Genomic DNA, 15,590 nt, shown 5'->3' with positions numbered 1-15,590 from the left:
TGGTATAAACTCACCAGATATTTAATATTGACTGTCTAAGTCCAAGAAAGGGAAAAAGTTATTTTAAAGTGAAAGAATGTGTTATAGAACATTATATTTAAGCCAACAAGTCTGGTTCTAATCCCAGCTATATTTTTAACTTGTATTCATATGAGCAACATTATTTATTTTGCCCATCTGTTAAGTGGGAATGTTTAATTATATTATCACAGAGGTTCATTGCTACACTAAAATTCTATTTCGATACTATTATAAAACAAAGGAATTGGCAAGTTAATAGAGATGACGTCTTCCAGAACTGATATCTGAGATCAAACAATTTTGACTTTCCCTTCAATTAAAAAAAAAAAAGGAAGGAAGGAAGAAAGGAGGGAAGGAAGGAAGAAAGGAAGGTAGGTGGGAAGGAAGGAAGGAAAGAAACAACCAAGTAAGCAATAGGATATTTATTCAAATTCTTTGATAATGTTGACATGGTTCAGCTAACCACTTGATTCCCACCAAACTTTCACCGCCCAGCTTTGACTGTATGGACTTGCTGAATTCTTATTCTCTTATATTATAAACTGCACAGATAAGTAGATATTCTTTCAAGAATAACTTCTACTCTTTCTTCTTTTTTTTTAATTTCACTCACATGTGGAATTTAGGAAACAAAACAGATGAACATTGGATTGGATTTTAAAATACCTACATATCACATTGAAATTAGCAGTGGAAATATGAGAAGATTACTGGATAGAGAGAAATAATTGGAGAGTCCTAGACAGAGATGTTTGGGGGGACAGGGGGATAATCAGTTATTTCAAAGTAATAGTGAAAAATTTTACAAAGTATTAAATAGAACCACCCAACTGTTTGGTATTACTTCAAGTATAAAAAAAATTAATAGGGATCTACTGGCAAAATGTGACTCCTTGACTTCTATTCTTTCTAAAGAACATGGATGGGCAAAGCTCATGTAACTTCCTCATCATACTCAATTAGTATAGTTTGTAACAGGCTGTTGATAAAATGACACTTGCCCCCTAACCATCCTTTTAAGTATCTCAGTTTTTTCTAGACTTTAGCTGCACACTAGAATCATCTGGGGAAGCTTTTAAAACTACTGATGAATGTCTAGTTCCCACCCTCAGAGATTCTGTTTAATAGGTCCTGCTTAAGGCCTGAATATTGGGATTTCTTAAAAGCTCCCAGGTGATTTTAATGAGAAACCAATAGTGAGAATTTTTCTGAATTCTGAAAATGTGTTGAAGGAACCCAAACTCTGGATCACTAAAAATGCTGTGCTCACATTTCTATATCAGTTTCTCTGCTTCACTCCTGGTACAACCTGAGTTAAAAGAGCATGTACTATTAACTTATGAACATAAGGAAATATTGCTATTTTAAAGAAAAACATTGCTGACTTTTCTATATGTGGGAGACTGAATAAATCTTAGGTGCAAAATGGCTTCCTTCCTTTGAAACAATATATAGATGTTTTTCATTGTGAAAGGTAAGGCATAGGGTAGAGTTGGAATGCGAAAACATAAAGAAACATAACTAACTACTTTGCATAATAAAGTTAATATTTGCTCTTGTTGCTATAGAAAGTTAATTTTAAGATAAGTTTGAGCTTTGGGGGAGCCTGGGTGGCTCAGTCAGATAAGCACTGACTTTGACTCAGGTCATAGTCTCACAGTTCATGAGTTTTAGCCCCATGTCTGCCCTGTGCTGACAGCTCAGAGCCTGGAGTCTGCTTCAGATTCTGTGTCTCCCTCTCTTTTTGCCTCTGTCTTGCTCCCTGTCTCTCAACAATGAATAAACATTTAAAAAAAATTTTTTAACATAAATTTTAGCTTTGAAAAGATAACTTCAGAGGTAGGAATGTTGTGTGTACTTGGGGGAGAGAGTTGGTTTGCTGTTTTGTTTTGTTTTGTGCTTACAGTTTTGCTGGGGGTAGGGATTGTAGAAGATGGAGAACAGATGGAGTGGTCAGCAACAAAGGGTATAGTAGAATAATTAGAAAAAAATTGTAAAGAGAGAATAGGTCCCAACAGCAGAGGTACAGATCAAGTGCAAGTGAAAAACATGGCTATTATTTAAACATTCCCTGAGACAGGGTGTGATTAATAGGTGTAGAAAGAGCAATTTCCTATTCTATGCTATAATCTGTTTAACCCCAAGACTCCCCAAATCTTTAATACAGCTTTGTTAACTTAGTAATGATGTTTCTTCCCCCTTCTTGGGGAATAAAATCTACACTTACATTTTAGGTAAAACCAACCACAAAGGCTAAAGGAATATGTGGAGGTGGAGAGAGATGGCCGGAAGGATCAGGGAGAAGCCAGCCAAAACCAGGCATTTGGCACAAAAGACAAGAAATAACCACTAAGACATGTAAGCACAATCTCCAAGAATTCTCAGAAATATTTGAAAGGAATAGGAATCTCTTGAAGTCTAAAATGTGACTTGATTTTAAATTATTTCACTTAGAAATTAAAGAAAAATTTGTCTCACTGAAGGCCAGGGGTTATAAATGGATTATATACTGGTATATTTAGGGAGGAGAACAGAACTCCTAGTAGTAGAACTATTTATTATTTCCGTCTTCATCAGTCCTATAATCCTTTTTTGGGTGAGTACATCATGAAATTTGGAAAATATATTTAAAACTTTTATCCTTTAATGGAGAATAAGAGCTTAATGTGTAACCTTTATCGAAGGGCGAAGACCTTAAAGAAACTCCCAATTTCTGGGTTACAGGCACTTCATCGATTCTTGTGAAAAGTCCTGTTGGAGTTGTGATGTTTTTTTATCTAAAATGATAGTTGTTTCTTGTTGTTTTTGTGAGATGGAAACCCTATCAAAAGAAGAAAATAAGCCATAAACTGCCCAGCATTAGGGCAATTACAAGATGTTAAATAGTTTCTAAGTCTGTAAACAATGTATATTTTATTGAATTTGTAACTAGATGATATTTTAATTCCTTTAAGGGCCTTAAAATAAGATATGCCTAAAATCTCAGTAATGGTAAATTTTATTATATGCATGGAATAGCCTTGGTGATCAGCTGACTTTTGTTTTTCCTTAGAGTGATTTTTTCTTTGGCAAAAGCCAGTGTAATTTCTAGTTAAGTGCTTCCAAAAAACATAAAACCCCTATATAAATTAAAAATTAAAAAATGCATAGCCAGCTACTTACATAAGAATCACCTCAGTGGCTTATTAAAGCTGTGGATAACTAGGGTCTCAACTGCAGGGGTAAAGGAACAAAAGTCTATTTTTCTAGGAAAAGCATGGAGAAATCAGGCTTGAGAAACATTGGATAGATAGACCCCTCAAACAATCTACAAATTATGAAGTTAAGTATCTTTGCCAGTAAAACCAAATGCATATATTCTACTTGCATTATTTAATAATGTTCTTTGTTTATTTCATTGCTTTAAAATTTCTCTTTCCAGCTTCTCTCCTCCCTTCTCTTCCCTATCAACCTTTTTGTCCTCCAATCTTTCATCAAAAATATAAATGAGAAACAAGAGTCAAAGAAGGGGATATCTGGAGAAACAGTATTCCAAACTAAAGGAATAGCAGTGCAAAGCAGTAGGTAGCAACAAGATCAGTGTGTTTGAGAAACAGCAGGAAGCTATCCTTGTTGAGTGAGAAATATAATTGGCGAGGAGGAAGGTAGTAGTTTTCAAGATCAGAGGCATAAGCAAGAGTCAGAAAAATATGGCATTGTAGACCAAGGTAAGGATTTAGATATTATTTCACTTACAATAAAAGGTAATAGGAGGATTCCAAATAAGGAGAAAAGATGGGGATTCTGGCTTACATAAGTATAAATATAAATAAATATTTATGTTCCATCTATCCCTACTTTGTTGAGGGTTTTTATCAAGAATGAATGCTATATTTTGTCCAATGCTTTTTCTGCATCTATTGATGAGATAATATGGCTCTTTTTTCTTCTTTTTTTAAAATTTCAATTCAAGTTAGTTAATATATAGTGTAGTACTGGTTTCAGGAGTAGAATTTAGTGATTTCATCACTTACATATAACACCCAGTGCCTCTTCCCAACACGTGCTCTCCTTAATGCCCATCACCCATTTAGCCCATCCCCTCAGCCACTGCTCCTCCAGTAACCCTCAGTTTGTTCTCTGTAGTTAAGAGTCCCATGGGGCACCTGGGTGGCTCAGTCGGTTAAGCATCCGACTTCATCTCAGGTCATGATCTTGTGGTTCGTGGGCTTGAGCCCCGCGTTGGGCTCTGTGCTGACAGCTAGCTCAGAGCCTGGAGCCTCCTTCAGATTCTGTATCTCCCTCTCTCCGACCCTCCCCTGATCACCCTGTCTCTCTCTCTCTCTCTCTCTCAGAAATAAATAAAAACATTAAAAAAGAATTTTAAAAAGAGTTTATGGTTTGGCTCCCTCTCTGTTTTTATCTTATTTTTCCCTCCCTTCCCCTATGTTCCTCTGTTTCATTTCTTAAATTCCACATATGAGTGAAATCATATGATATTTCTCTTTCACTGACCAACTTATTTCGCTGAGCATAATATACTCTAGTTCCATCTACACTGTTGCAAATGGCAAGATTTTATTCTTTTTGAACACTAAGTAATATACCATTGTGTGTGTGTATATACACACACTATATATATATATATATATATATATATATATATATATATTCCACATCTTCCTTATTCATTCATCAGTCGATAGACATTTGGGGTATTTCCGTAATTTGGCTATTGTTGATAGTGCTGCTATGAACATTGGGGTGCATCTGCCTCCTTTGAATCAGCATTTTTGTATCCTTTGGAAAAATACCTAGCAGTGCAATTGTTCTGTTGTAGGTAGTTCTATTTTTACTTTTTTGAGGAACCTCCATACTGTTCTCCAGAGTGGCTGCACCAGTTTGCATTTATTTCCACCAGCAGTACAAAAGTGTTCCACCTTCTCCTCATCTTCATCAACATCGGTTGTTTCCTAACTTGTTAGTTTTAGCCATTCTGACTGGTGTGAGGTAGTATCTCACTGTGGTTTTGATTTGTATTTGTCTGATGATGAGTGATGTTGAGCATCTTTTCATGTGTTTGTTGACAATGTGGATGTCTTCTTTGGAGAAGTGTCTATTTATTTCTTCTGCCCCTTTCTTCACTGGATTATTTGCTTTTGGGTGTTGCGTTTGGTAAGTTCTTTATAAATTTTGGATACTAACCCTTTATCTGATATGTCATTTACAAATATCTTTTCCCATTCCATCAGTTGCTTTTTAGTGCTGTTGCTGGCTTATATTTTAAAAGTATTACTTTGCCTGCTCTGAGGGGGTAAGTTATAGGTGGTTATGACAAAGTTCTGCTGAGAAGCTACAATGAAAAGTATACGAATGAGGTGACAGGGATTGGACTTGGGCAGCCCTGAAAAGGATGTGTTTTGGTTTTGGTGATTTCTGTTGGCACTCAGTGTAATCTCACCTCCTTTTATCATCTTCCCTATACTGTGAGTGCTGTATGCTAGGAGCTGCATTTTTCTAAGCCCCTCATCAGGAAGTTTTTGTTTTAGATTCCACCTATTATAGACATTGATAAAAAATCAGAAGGAAAAGAGTTAAAATTCATTCTTCTCCAGAAAATTCACATTTCCTCCAGTGCTAACAGCCTAGACTACTGGATTGGTAGCAGTGGTCTCAGGAAGCTTTTTTTTTATTTTGAGAGAGAGAGAGAGGGGTGGGAGGAGAAGGGGCAAAGAGAGAGAGGAAGAGAGAGAATCTTAAGCAGGCTCCATACTGCCACACAGTCAGCTTAGAGCTCAATGCTGGGCTTGTACTCATGGCTTGTGACATAATGACCTAAGCCAAAATCAAGAGTTGAAAGCTTAGTTGACTAAGCCACCTAGGCACCCTGGTTTCATGAGGCTTCTTAAAAGCAAAAGTCCACCATCAGTTCAACATCAGCTTCTTGCAGTTTTATGATATCTTGACAGTATCCCCAGTGCTTATATTTTCTTCTACTGTCTCAAACAACACTGAAAGCAGTGGAACTTATATTAAATCTTTTTGTTTCAAATATAGATCAATGCCTAATTTCCTTACTGAACTCTGATTTAGGTAGCACTTTTCTTTGCCCAGGAATAGTTCCAAGAAACAGTTCCTCAAAAATGGGAATCTGGGAGTAAATGTCTGTCCTAATGACCTAGTCTCCAGGAAAAAATGAGATGCTGGTCATACACATCACTTAGACCAAGTGGCTGTTAGGATGTACAGGATGGTTGCAAGTGCTCTGCATGGGTCAGTTACTTCTGGCTACATTAGAAGAATAACAAAAAAGATGATGAATTCAGGCCTTTACATTTTTTGGTTTAATAAGCAGAGAATTGAAGTGTTCCGATGACTGCCTTAAAATAACCTCTTGTCTCCTATCTACAAGAGCTAATGTAAGAGTGATTGTCCCTGTCTTGTTCCTGACCATAGAGAAAAAGCTCTCAGTTTTGCCCCATTGAAGATGATATTAACTATGAGTTTTTCATATATGGCCTTTACTATGTTGAGGTATGTTCCCTCTAACTCTACTTTGTTGAGGATATTTATCATAAATGGATGTTGTACTATGTCAAATACTTTTTCTGCATCTATTGAAATGATCATATGGTTCTTATCCTTTATTTATGTGGTGTATTGCACTGATTGATTTGTGAATATTGAACTAACCTTGCAACCCAGGAATAAAATCCCAGTTGATCATGGTAAATGATTTTTTTAAATGTATTGTTGGGTTTGGTTTGCTACTATTTTACTGAGAATTTTTGCAACCATGTTCATCATGGATATCATTTCTTTTTTAATGGAGACTATCCAGTTTTGGTATCATCGTAATGCCGGTCTCATTTGAAAGTTTTCCTTCCTTTTCTATTTTTTTAATACTTTTAAAACAATAGATATTAACTCTTCTGTAAATGTTTGGTAGAATTTACCTGTGAAGTCATCTGGCCCCAGACTTTTACTTGTTGGGAGTTTTTTGATTACTGATTTCATGTCTTTGCTAGTTATTGGTCTGTTCAGGTTTTCTATTTCTTCCCATTTCAGTTTTAGTAGTTTATATGTCCACTGTTATTTAACATAATACTGGAAGTCCTAGCCACAGCAATCAGAGAACAAAAAGAAACAAAAGATATCCAAATCAGCAAAGAAGTAAAGCTTTCACTATTTGCAGATGACATGATACTCTATATAGAAAACCCAAAATACTCCACCAAAAAAATTGCTAGAACTGATAAAAAAAAAATTCAGTAAAGTCTCAGGATCAAAAATCAACATATAAAAATATGTTGCATTTCTACATACCCATAATGAAGCAGCACAAAGAGAAATTAGTCAATCCCATTTACAATTACACAAAAAATAACAAGATACCTAGGAATAAACCTAACCAAAGAGGTAAAAGACCTGAACTGAAAACTACAGTAATGAAAGAAATTGAAGAGGACACATTTCTGAAGAAATGAAAAAAAACACTCCATGCTCACAGATTGGAAGAACAAATATTGTTAAAATACTATCCCAAACAATCTACACATTTAATGCAATCTTTATCAAAATACCACCAACATTTTTCACACAGCTAGAACAAACAATCCTAAAATTAATATGGAACCACAAAAGACTCTGAATAGCCAAAGCAACTTTGAAAAAGAAAAAAAAAATGCTGAAGGCATCACAATTCCGGACATCAAGTTATATTACACAGCTGTTGTGACTAAGACAGTATGGTATTGGCACAAAAAACACAGGTCAATGCAACAGAGTATAAAACCCAGAACTGAACCCACAACTATATGGTTAATTAATCTTCGACAAAACAGGAAAGGGTATCCAATAGGAAAAAGACAGTCTCTTCAATAAATGGTGTTGGGAAATATGGATGGCAACATGCAAAAGAATGAAGCTGGACCACTTCCTTACACCAAAAATAAAAAGAAATTCAAAATGGATTAAAGACTTAAATGTGAGACCTGGTACCATAAAAATCCTAGAAGAGAACACATGCAGTAACTTCTTTGACATGGACCAGTGCAGCTTCTTTCTACACGTCTCCTGAGGCAAGGGGAATGAAAGCAAAAATAAACCATTGGGACTTCATCAAAATAAAAAGCTTCTGCACAGCAAAGGAAACAATCAAAAACATGAAAAGGCAACTTACTGATATTTACAAAGGACATATCTGATAAAGGATTCGTATCCAAAATACATGAAGAACTTCTCATACTCAACATTAAAAAAAAAATCCAATTTTAAAATGGGCAGAAGACATGAACAGACATTTCTCCAAAGATATCCAGATGGCCAACAGACACATGAAAAAATGCCCAACATTACTCCTCATCAGGGAAATAGAAATCAAAACTACAATGAGATGTCACCTCATTCCTCTCAGAATGGCTAAAATCAAAAAATGCAAGAAACAAGTGCTGGCGAGGATATGGGAAAAAAGGAACCCTCTTGCACTGGTGGTGGGAATGCAAACTGGTGCAGCCACTCTGGAAACCCATATAGAAGTTCCACAAAAAGTTAAAAATAGATTTACTCTATGATCCAGCAATTGCACTACTAGATATTTACCCAAAAAAACATAAAAATACTAATTCAAAGGGATACATACACCCCAATATTTATAGCAGCATTATGTAAAATAGCCAAATTATGGAAACAGCCCAAATGTTTACTGACTGATGAACAGATAAAGAAGAGGTAGTATAATAATTTCATTCATACGTAAAATTTAAGAAACAACAGATGAACATAGGGGCTAACCAGAAACCAGACTCTAAATTATAGAGAACAAACAGGGATATTGAAAGGAAATGGGGTAAGGGGATGGGTTAAATGGGTGATGGGTATTAAGGAGAACACTCACTGTGATGAGCACTGTGTGTTGTACATAAGTGATGAATCACTAAATTCTATACCTGGAACCAACATTATACTACAGGTTAATGAACTGGAATTTAAATGTAAATTTGAAAAATATTTTTAAAAAGAAGAGATGGAAAATATACATGTATATACAGTAAAACTTGGTTTGTGAGCATAATTAATTCTAGAAATATGTTTGTAATCCAAAGCACTTGTATATCATAGTAAATTTCCCCATAAGAAATAACGGAAACTCAGATGATTTGTTCCACAACCCAAAAATATTCATAGAAAAATGATTACAGTACTGTAATATAATACAAAATAGTACAGAAAATACAAAATATAGAGAAAAATAAAAAAATTAATGGGCACTTACCTTTCAAAACCTTCGTGGCTGCTGTGAGGGAGATAAGAGAGAGGAGCGTTATTGTGTAGGACAACTGTCACTATCACTAATGGAATTACTGCTATCCATTGACTCAATGGAATCATTTTCCTTTCGTGCAACTTTAACAAAGAACCTATCCAATTCCACTTGCTTTTGCCTCCTTTTGAGGATTTCATGGAAATGTGAAATTGCATTGTTATTAAACATTTTCATCGCTCGCACTGCTACAGTCTTTTATTTTTAATGTTTATTTTAGTTTTGAGAGAGAGAATGAGTGAGGGAGGGGCAGACAGAGGGGGATACACAGAATCTCGAGCAGGCTCCAGGCTGTGAGCTTTCAGCACAGATGACAGGTGGTGCTTTTCTACAAAATTTTGCACTGTTTCCCACATCTTATACATCTCCCTAATCTCATTTGAAGTGAGGGATTCCTCCACCTTTTTCTCCTCCTCCTGAGCAGATGAGATGCAGACGTAGACTTATAAAGTCTTGCAACATTGGCCACTTGCATACCTCATTCATACTTCTAGATTATTTCCTTTTTAACTTCCTCCATAATCATCTTCTTACCACCTTCCTTGTCAACCTTTTTCTGCATGGGAGCCATTGTATATGCTCACACAGATGTTAACTATAGTATAATATTAATAAACTCTTATCACATACTGTATTTAATGTAACTGGCAATAAGGCAGCAGAGGAAAGGGTCTCTATCGCAGGCAGCCTGACCTAGAATGAAGCAAAACATTCCTAAGCTTCACCTTGTATGGAAAAGTAAAGGACTGTCCATAGGTGCTTTGAAGTGACAAAAAATAAACTAGTGCCAGTTGTGGGCACCTTGCAATATTTTGAAAAATCACTAATTTGTGCCAAACACCACAACCTGAGACTAAGTATACAAGCATGGGAGATGATCACCACAATCCCACAGCAAGAGAAAGAGAGAGAGACAGAAGAACCATTGGCTCAATTGTGATCATGAGACATTTAGTGTCACATAGTACTCATATTGCAAGACATTACTCATTTATCAAGTTAAAATTTATTAGAAATGTTTACTCGTCTTATGGAATACTTGCAGAAAAAGTTATTCTCACTCCAAGGTTTTACTGCATATGTATACATACACACACAATGGAATATTACTCAGCCTTAGAAAAGAATGAAATATTGTCCTTTACTATGACATGGATGGAGTTAGAGAATATTATGCTAAGAGAAATAAGTCAGTCAGAGAAAGACAAATACCATATGATTTCCCTCATATGTGGAATTTAAAAAACAAAACAAACAAGTAAAATGGAAAAAAAAAAGAGAAAGAGAGAGGTAAACCAAGTAACACACTCTTACTTTTCTTAACTGTAGACAACAAATTGATGATTACCAGGAGGGGGAAAAGCAAAATCAGCCTTGAACATTATTTTGATCACGTAAATAATAAATGGAGCTGCTTCTTGCAAAGCCAGAATAAATGGACTGGGAACCATGGAGGGGAAGAAAGTGGAGATGGTTCCTTTCACTACGGCCTCTAACAAAGCACTCAAATAATTTTTCCTTGTCCTCAGAACTTTAGATGCTGGTATCTTAATGCACCTAATTACCAGGAAAGGAATGCTTTCACCAAAAAATATAACAGTGTTTTAACTGAAATAAAATTGGCACTCTTTTTGGTGAGTATGTTTTATCTTCTCATCTCTGCTGCCTGGATTTCCCTTCTTCCTGTCCATGTATCAGGCTATGTCTGTACTACTAACCACATATGTAATCTTACTGACACATGACTTGACTTGAACCCCTAACTACATGCTCTGTGGAGGTTCACTTTCCTTTATAAGATGTCAGTAAGTTTTCAAAATGCTTATTTTCTCTGGAGATAGAGTCCTAATTCCATCTATGTATCTCTCAACCATTCCACTCTAACTGAAATATAAAGCTAAAATACTTATTTAATTTCCATTAAAACAAAACAAAAAATCTCTCATATATCATACATCATACTAAGAGTTTAGAATTAGAGAAGATGGCCACATCACAGCAAAATATCAGCAAGTTCAACAATTATCTTTCTCTTAAGATTTTCAGTAATGCCAACATTGGTCTTCCATTCATGCATCGTTGGCTCCTCTCTGGTCAATTCAACTAAGATAACAGAAGTTCAAAACATTAATCATATTTTTAAATTTTTTAAATTTATTTATTTATTTTGAGAGAGAACACAAGCTGAGGAGGGGCAGAGAGAAGGAGAGAGAGAATGTAAAGCAGGCTTCACATCATCAGTGCAGAGCCCAATGTGGGGCCCAAACTCACAAACAATGAGATCCTGACCTGAGCCAAGATCAAGAGTTGGATACTGAAATAACTGTACCACACAGGGACCCCACAAAATCATCATATTTAAGCACACTGTACAAGTTAATGCTCTCTTAGTTTTATTACTAAAAATAGCATCTTCAAATTCAATATATTAATCAAGTTTTATCTTCCTCCCAAACAGGAAATCTTCTCTTTAAAAATCTATCAGCATTAAGTGAATAATGATATGATCAATTTATCAAATGAAATATTGTTAAAATTTCACACAGTTAAATTATCATGAGTTATTGAAACGAGTGTTCCTATTTTAAAGATTAACATGAGACCAAGTAATGATAGATTAGGTGCCACATTAAGAAGAAATGGATATTAACCCAAATACGGTTTATTCCACATTCATGTCCACTACAACAAACTTCTTCTCAGATGTTTGTTGATGCCTTACCATATACCAAAGACGTTTTATATTATACTTCACTTATTCCTTGCAACAACCTTGTCAAGTCAGCACTCAGATTACTTTAAAAAAAATTTTTTTTAATGTTTATTTATTTTTGAGAGAGAGAGAGAGACAGTGTGAGCAAGGGAGGTACAGAGAAAAAGGGAGACACAGAATCTGAAGCAGGCTGCAGGCTCTGAGTTGTTAATACAGAGCCCGATGCAGGGCTCAAACTCGTGGATTGTGAGATTATGACCTGGGATCATAGTCAGATGAGCTGAAGTCAGACACAACCGACTGAGCAACCCAGGCACCTTAGCTGTCAGGATACTTTAAATTTTGGCATCTAGTCAAGATATACTCTAATTATGTATAGTAACTTCTTGAACTTCTGTCTCTCCACCTGTCAAATAAGGCATTTGGATTTAATTAGCTGGATGGCCACTTTGATTCTAATAGGGGACCATAATACGGTTTCTGTAATTCTTTATCACTCTATAATAACTTTACTCTGGCTTGATAAAATCAAAAGAAATGTATTTCTAGCATTTATCATTTAGAGTTAATTTTTCATGTGTATGCCTCTTGGCTATATTCTGAAGGGCAAATAAAATATTTATTTTTATGTTCCCAATACCTACTTTTGATAAGGTCTTAATGAATATCCATTGACTAACAAATGAGTGAATACATATGATTTAACTGTATAATCTAGGACTGTCTATGAGGGAATGATTTTTATTTATTAACAAGGTAATGTGAAAAGCTGCATTAATATTTAGTACAATCCAAGGGAAAAACATTTTCCTTTACCTGGACAGATTTTAATAAGTGAAGTATAAACTAAAGAAATGCATTTACAACGGTGAAAGTGAGTTCAATTGTGAATGGGGAGTGCATTCTTTGTTTTTTGTTTGTTAGTTGGTTGACTTTTTGTTATACTGAATATGAGCATGAAAATATTGTCTTTACATTGGCCACTCATTGGCTTAGTTTTTATGTTACCCCACAATGCATTTATAAACGTGTTTTAGGTATAAGGTAAAGTAGCCTAATTCTATTTTTAAAGACAAAACTAAGCAAATTTGATGTCTGTGAGCATGACAAAGGAACTGCCAACTCTGAAGTCTGAAAAATACTTAAAATTTTTGCTTTTGCTGATGTTATCTGTATGATTCATATGCACGTATATTTACCACCTTCTGTGTGGAGAAAAAAGTCTAAATTTTCATTTACAGAATGTAGATGAAATGTTCAACTGAAATGTTAATTTGTGTTTCTTCACTTGTTTGTTTGTTTTGGTCTATTCTGTTGTCCAAACATGTCTTGAGCACAAATTCCATTCTTCCATTTTACAACACAACACTCACATTCCAGTCCATTCAACTGCCTTTCCAAAGGTGGGTTGATTGATTTTCACATACATGTGCATGAAAGCATTAAGTGCATTAGCATTTCCTTTTACCAAACATAAATGAAATAAAAATAAAATGAAACCAGTGTTCATCCTGTTAGCTGTTGAGTTTTTAAGCTATTTTGTAATAGAATGTTTTAGATGTAAATGTTATTGGCAATTAGTTTGCTTATTTGCCTTCCTTGTTTTCTTCAATCAGAAGCATTATCTTATAGATAACATTTGTGGAGCTAACTGGAAATAACAAAGCAAGGAAATAATTTTACCAGCCAGTGTGATTAGTAGAGATACATAATTGCCTGCCTATTTACTTTGAAGCTGTCATTTAATGAAGTGGTTCTAACTAAAACTCTAATGGAGAAAAATTCTTAATTCCTTTTTAATATTTCCCTATGTCTGGGAATGTAATTTAAAGTAAATTTCAATGTTGATTGCTTTTATTCTTTCCCATCAGTACATAAAGTTGTTTCTCTGTTTATAGGCAACAAAACAGATCATTTAAGACATTATACAAAATAAACAATCATTAGAAAATAATAACAAGTCTAAACAAAATGCCAGTTCTTAAGCAATTAACCTAGTTTAAATGTTTATATTTTCATCCAATGTTCTTCAAATATTTATCCCAAAAAAGGTTATCAATTCTCATATGTCTTCTACATTGCATGTTATTTATGAAAACTTAAGTCATTTATTATAAAATCAAATCGAAATTTGTCCACAGAAATTGTACAGTTGGCATGTTTAAATTTTCCCATTAAACATATTTATTCAACATTACACTGAGTGAAAATGCCAATTACAAAAGGTCACCTACTATATGATTCCATTTATAAAACATTCACAAAATGACAAAATTGCAAAAATGGAGAACAAGCTAGTAGTTTCCAGGTGGTAGAAATGTTGAAGGGAAAAAGGGTAGGTGTGGATATAAAGGTGTAACAAAGAAAGATCTCAGTGGTGATGACTGACTACATCTGCATCTTGATTGCAGTGATGGTTACATAAATCTACAAATGTGACAATATCATATAAAACTATACATATATACTGTAGCAGTGTCAATTTTCTGGATTTGATATACTCTACTTATACAAGATGTAGCCATTGGAGAAAATTGCGGGAGGAGAATATAAAACCTCTCTGTACTATTTTCATAAATGCCTATAAATTTGTGATTACTTCAGAATAAAGCTTAAAAAATATATCTACTGAGGTAGTATAGTACTTAAGTCCATGAGCTCTAGAAATATATTGTCCAGTTTCAAATCCTGGTTTTACCTCTTACTAGCTAGTTTCTTCTCTTCCCAGCTGTAAGATTTTAAATAGGTCCAGAAAATTGGATTTCAGTTATCCTTCTCAGCAAAATGTAGAAAATAGTCTTTCCAACCTCATATGTAAATAACTTAAAACATCTCCTAGCCTCTAGGAAACGGTTTTTAAGTGATTTCTATCATCATCATCATCATCATCATCATCATCAAGATTATGTATTTCAAGATTCATGGAATCATTGTGGAATCATGGAATCATTGATTTGTCTTAGACTAACAGCTTGTCCGGTATAGTCACTGTTTGAGACTGCTATCTCAACCTATTTATTATTATCATTTCTTTACCTTTAAATGTGTCCTATTGGGATTACAACATATTCGGGTACCTTATTAAACTCTATTATACTTGGATCCAGTGCACCTTGGTCTCAATCCATATTGTATAAACTCTGTCAACAATGGTTGACAAAAAGAGTCAACAACAAAAAAGTATCTCATGGTGATCTAGCCTATTTTTAGGCATCATTAATTGTCAGAATGTTCCTTCTTTGAATGAGTTACAATCTGACTCCTTAAAATAACCCCTAAACTCCCATGATCTTCAAATGTTTTCCAGTGCTATATGAATGAGGTTAATTTCTCTTTCAGTTACATCTTCCATATCTCTGAAGCTCACTCAAACGATCAAACTCTGCCTCCTCACTGCTCACAGCATTACTTTTTCCTTAACCTTATTAAGGGCAAATGTCCTATATTCTCATTGCTCTCTCCCAGAATCATTAAAATTTGCAAATATTTCTTTTCAAATGAGGTTTCAGATATGAACTAGGTTCATATGTAGTAGGACTACTGTCTGCCTTATTT

General features: G+C 34.7%; 1 protein-coding gene across 5 annotated transcripts in view; it reads right to left on the bottom strand.

Annotated features, from left to right (window-relative positions):
* Window positions 1–15,590, bottom strand: part of VGLL3 (vestigial like family member 3) — a 149,830-nt gene that overhangs the window by 107,639 nt on the left and 26,601 nt on the right. Inside the window, exon 1 of one of the 5 annotated variants that reach the window (XM_077774875.1) lies at window positions 6,957–6,983. The exons of the other annotated variants lie outside the window; for them this stretch is intronic. Within the exon in view, the coding sequence (XP_077631001.1) occupies window positions 6,957–6,968 (12 nt within the window). The 5' untranslated portion in view covers window positions 6,969–6,983. Of the gene's footprint in view, window positions 1–6,956; window positions 6,984–15,590 lie in introns of those variants that run through there. 5 annotated transcript variants of the gene reach the window in all.

This window comes from Crocuta crocuta, unplaced genomic scaffold (assembly GCF_008692635.1).
Source record: "Crocuta crocuta isolate KB4526 unplaced genomic scaffold, BGI_CrCroc_1.0 scaffold6, whole genome shotgun sequence".
Taxonomy (NCBI): domain Eukaryota; kingdom Metazoa; phylum Chordata; class Mammalia; order Carnivora; family Hyaenidae; genus Crocuta; species Crocuta crocuta.
This window is presented reverse-complemented; position numbering and strand designations above follow the sequence as displayed.